General features: G+C 47.9%; 1 protein-coding gene across 1 annotated transcript; it reads left to right on the top strand.

Annotated features, from left to right (window-relative positions):
• Positions 1-344: 344 nt before the first annotated feature.
• HOXB9 (homeobox B9) lies at positions 345-852 on the top strand (the record flags this gene model as incomplete). Its single annotated transcript, XM_009700982.1, has 1 exon — positions 345-852. A coding segment is annotated over exon 1 (508 nt), but the record flags the coding sequence as incomplete, so codon positions are not given.
• Positions 853-1,137: the final 285 nt, after the last annotated feature.

The following is a 1,137-nucleotide window of genomic DNA, read 5'->3' as shown; positions in this document are numbered from 1 at the left end:
GCAAATCTAGGCAGGGATATTAGCCCCAGCTCTGGTGGCTTTTTGAAACTCCTGACGTTTTGCAACATTGCATAAACATAAAACAATCCATCCTTGATATGGAATGCAAGGGCGGATGACAGCGCAGCGCAGCCCCCTCGGCTTCGATTGATTTACGCCGAGGCTGACGCTTTATCAGGCACACGAAAAAAGTTTGACCAATCATTTCGCTGGGAGCTCACAACACAGCAGCCCAACTGTACTTTGTTGGCTGGGAAGTTGGAGAAGGGGGTAGAGTACAAATCTAGATCTGTCCTATATATTTTTTTCCCTTCATTGAACCGTGCTTTGTATGATGTCTGAGAATGTCCATTTCTGGGACTCTTAGCAATTATTATGTCGACTCCATTATAAGTCATGAAAGCGAAGACTCGCCTTCAGCTAAATTTTCTTCTGGGCAATATACGAGTTCCAGGCAAGCTGGGCACAATGAGCATCTAGAATTCCCCTCCTGTAGTTTCCAGCCAAAACCTCCAGTTTTCAGCGCCTCCTGGACTCCTTTGAATCCACATTCTTCTGGTACCCTTCCTGCCGTCTACCATCCATATATTCAACATCAAAGCGTCCCATCTGATAGCAGGTATCTACGGAGCTGGCTGGATCCAGTACCCAGAGCAGAGAACCTCCCCGGGCAGGGGTCTGTTAAGGCAGAGCCGCTGCTGGGCCGTCCCGGGGATGTCCATAAACAGGGAACACAGGAGTACAATTTAGAAACTTCTGCTGCAAGGGAAGGGATCGTTTCCAATCAAAGGCCCAGCTTCGAGGACAATAAAGTTTGTGAAGGAAGCGAAGACAAAGACAGGACAGATCAAAGTAAGTTATAAAAGTGAGGAAGTAAACAGTATAAAAGCTGGAGGAGGTGCAATAAAAGGGGACAATGCTGCGTAAAGTTTAAAATCAGGGCTTAAAGAAAAGTCTCAGCTTGCTGATGCCAACCTAAGGGGAGAGGTGGGGAGGGGAGAGGGGTGGCATTGTCTCTGCCGGTAAATAAAAATAAAAATAAAAATGAGCGTCGTCTCTGAGCTTAAGCGGAGTCCAGAGCGGACAAAAGCTGGAGCGAGTCCTCCTCCTCTTTCCTACCGAGCGCCGGCTCCGGCA

This window comes from Cariama cristata, unplaced genomic scaffold (assembly GCF_000690535.1).
Source record: "Cariama cristata isolate BGI_N322 unplaced genomic scaffold, ASM69053v1 scaffold36115, whole genome shotgun sequence".
Classification (NCBI taxonomy): Eukaryota; Metazoa; Chordata; class Aves; order Cariamiformes; family Cariamidae; genus Cariama; species Cariama cristata.
This window is presented reverse-complemented; position numbering and strand designations above follow the sequence as displayed.